Source organism: Lutjanus erythropterus, chromosome 15 (genome assembly GCF_056507025.1).
Source record: "Lutjanus erythropterus isolate fLutEry1 chromosome 15, fLutEry1.hap2, whole genome shotgun sequence".
Lineage (NCBI taxonomy): Eukaryota > Metazoa > Chordata > Actinopteri > Lutjaniformes > Lutjanidae > Lutjanus > Lutjanus erythropterus.
Window position 1 is genome coordinate 8,145,596 of NC_139331.1, and position 2,975 is coordinate 8,148,570.

At 37.5% G+C, this 2,975-nt stretch overlaps 1 protein-coding gene across 1 annotated transcript; it reads right to left on the minus strand.

Moving 5' to 3' along the window:
- Positions 1 to 233: 233 nt before the first annotated feature.
- Positions 234 to 842, minus strand: LOC146313999 (trace amine-associated receptor 4-like). The gene has a single exon (XM_084737042.1). The coding sequence runs from the start codon at positions 840 to 842 to the stop codon at positions 234 to 236; it is 609 nt and encodes a 202-aa protein (XP_084593168.1).
- Positions 843 to 2,975: the final 2,133 nt, after the last annotated feature.

Consider the following 2,975-nt stretch of genomic DNA (forward strand, 5'->3'; position numbering starts at 1 on the left):
TGCATACAGTAAGAAATGAGGGAAACAATGAGATATGTGGATCCTGTGATTATTTATAGATATTATCATTGAGATTATTGTATGTACTGTTTACTATGTACTGCTATCTGTGTACTGAGTTGTACATACAGATACTTTATGCATAGTACAGTGGCAAATTTTATATGAGCTGCAGTATAAAGAGATGTAAATCTTCAGAGCCAAACTAGTGATGATTACCAGCAAGTCATGAGTCAAGAGAGCTTAGAATGAGTAAAATCACCTTGAAATATTTTCCCAGAAATGATCATTCTGAAAGCTGATCGAAACCAGCTGTAAAAGAAACCATAGATGAATGGATTGAGCATCGAATTTGACCATCCAAGCCACTTAAATGCAGAATACACAGGAAATTGTGTGTTGTAATTAATGAAAAGACTTAAGGTCCAACAAATAAAGTAAGGAGTCCAGCAAATCAGAAAAGCTCCCATCACAATAGCCAGAGTTTTGGTGGCCTTTCTCTCCATCTTACTTTCAGACTTTGTGCTCTGACAGGTTGTGTTCTGGATGCTGCGTGCCTGTCTCTGTGCCACAGTCAAAATCTTTAGGTAGATGACACACATTATGATAGCTGGGAGGTAAAAACAAAAAATATCTTGTAAACCTATAATTAAGAGACTAAATCCAGAGAGAGTCCAGCTCAGCAGGATCATGATCACAGTTACACGGAAACTAATTTTAGTTCTGTACATCAGAGGCTGACACACAGCAAAATATCTGTCAACAGAAATGAAGCACAAGTTCCAAACGGAAGATGCACACAGATACTGATCCATACCGACCAGGGCTGCACAAGAGCTCATCGTAGTCGGTATCAAGCCAAAAGGCAAAATTAAAACCCCAACAAGAAGATCAGCTATAGCGAGAGACAGGATGAAGAAGTTTGTAGGAGTGTGGAGCTGTTTGAAGTAAATAATGGAGATTATTACAAGAATGTTGCCACATATGATAAGAAATGATAAAGAGACCACAAATATATATAATAAATACGTGGTGGTTTTCGTGGTGACGTCTCCTGTGCTAAACACAAAACAGAGAAATTTGTCCTCAAAAACATCATAAGACAAAAAAGTTAGGTTCCATGCATAAATGATCATTAATAGTGAAGTAACATTTGCAACATTATACCTTAAATCAAAAACATTAATAATTTGTTTTTTTGTAGAGAGAGATTTTAAGTTGCTTTAAGTGTTCTGTGTGTTTCACATCATGCTGATTTAGTTTGTGTATCTGTACTGATGGGAGCTCTTGGTCTGTGTCACTGAGCAGTATATTGGTTCAGAGTTGTTATTCTGGGCTCATTAGCATATCATGGTCAAGGGACACCACTGCCGCTTTCCAGTAATCCAGTTTTTCACACGTGATACATAATTTCTTCCCACTGACTTGTGTGGAGAGATCAATACTCAGGTGACCTTCATCGTCACAGTTTGTGTAGGTTTACGCAACAAAACTCACGGTGTGGGTTAAAGTATGTATGTTATACAATTGGGAAATACATTTAACAAGCCACAATCCATTTTCCAGTTTTCTCGAATCAGTTACATTAAAGTTAACACACCTTCTTTTCCCAGTTGCACTGCTGAATCCCCCACTTCCTCCAGAAAAGAGGTGCTATATCTTTTTCTCTAACTGGCATCAACTTCAAGTTAAATGCTTTATCCCATGGAGGTGCAGCCAAAACAAAAGCATTACAAATCAGGGCTTTAACATTCTGAGAATTTCTGGGGACCACATACATTTAGCTTTAGCCTTCAACAGATCTGTGAGAGGAGCAACATCAGTAAGAAAAAATTCTACAAAAACACTAGTAATACCCCTTTAGTCCCAAAAAACACATGAGAACCTTTTTAGTTGGAGGCGGGGCATGTTCATCATAGCCTGAAGTTTAGCAAAGGACACACTGCCTTGCACCACTACAAGACCCAAATACATAATTGTGACATTTACAAACTTGTACTTGGCGAGATTAATTGTCAAATGTGTGTGAGCCAAGTGGACAAACAACTGCTGAATTGGGTCAAGATGGCTCGACCAGTCATGTGAAAAGTTGACCAAATACACCAGGCAACCTTCCAGCCCTCCAACAACCGTATTGATCAGGTGCTGAAAGGTCGCCGGCATATTTTTCCAACCAAAGACCATTACGGTGTATGAATACAATCCTAGCCTTCCATTCAATCCATTTGAGGAGAACTGAGAACTGTCACGTTATTTACATTGTAAGGAAATCTGAGCAAAATTTAGGTGTGTTGTCAGACTTGGCTCAGCTGTCCTATTATCTAACAGATACTTAACCTCACTGGTGGATATTTGTGCCTCTCTGAATGAACACAATAAAACTTATGTTAAATAGGTTTACAAACACCAACATCTATATTGTGTTCAACCAGTTGCGTGTAAGTAGGTGTATCACCAAATAAACATGGATATCACACTTTGCAGTAAAAAAGAGATGTAACATTTCAAAGCCAAACTAGTGATAATTTCTACTAAGTAATGGGTCAAAAGCACACAGCATTAATATCTGTCAACAGAAAAAAGCACAAGTTCCAATTAGAACATGAGCACAGATAAAATCCCCACAAGCAGGTCAGCTACAGCGAGAGAGAGGATGAAGAAGTTTGTAGGAGTGTGGAGCTGTTTGAAGTAAATGATGGAGGTTATTACAAGAAGGTTCCCACATATTATAAGAAATGATTAAGAGAAAACAAATATACAAAATAAATACTTGATTGTGTTAATTTTTTTGTAAACAGGTCTGATGATGCTTTTTATTTAAAAATCCCCTGTGTTGACATTGTCAAGTTCCGTGCATAAATGATTGTTAATGTGAAGTAAGAATTGCATTAACATGCCTTACATAAAGAAAATTCACAGCTTCTAGTTTTCTGTAGAGAGAGATTTTCAGTTAATTTTATTGCTCTGTGTGTTTC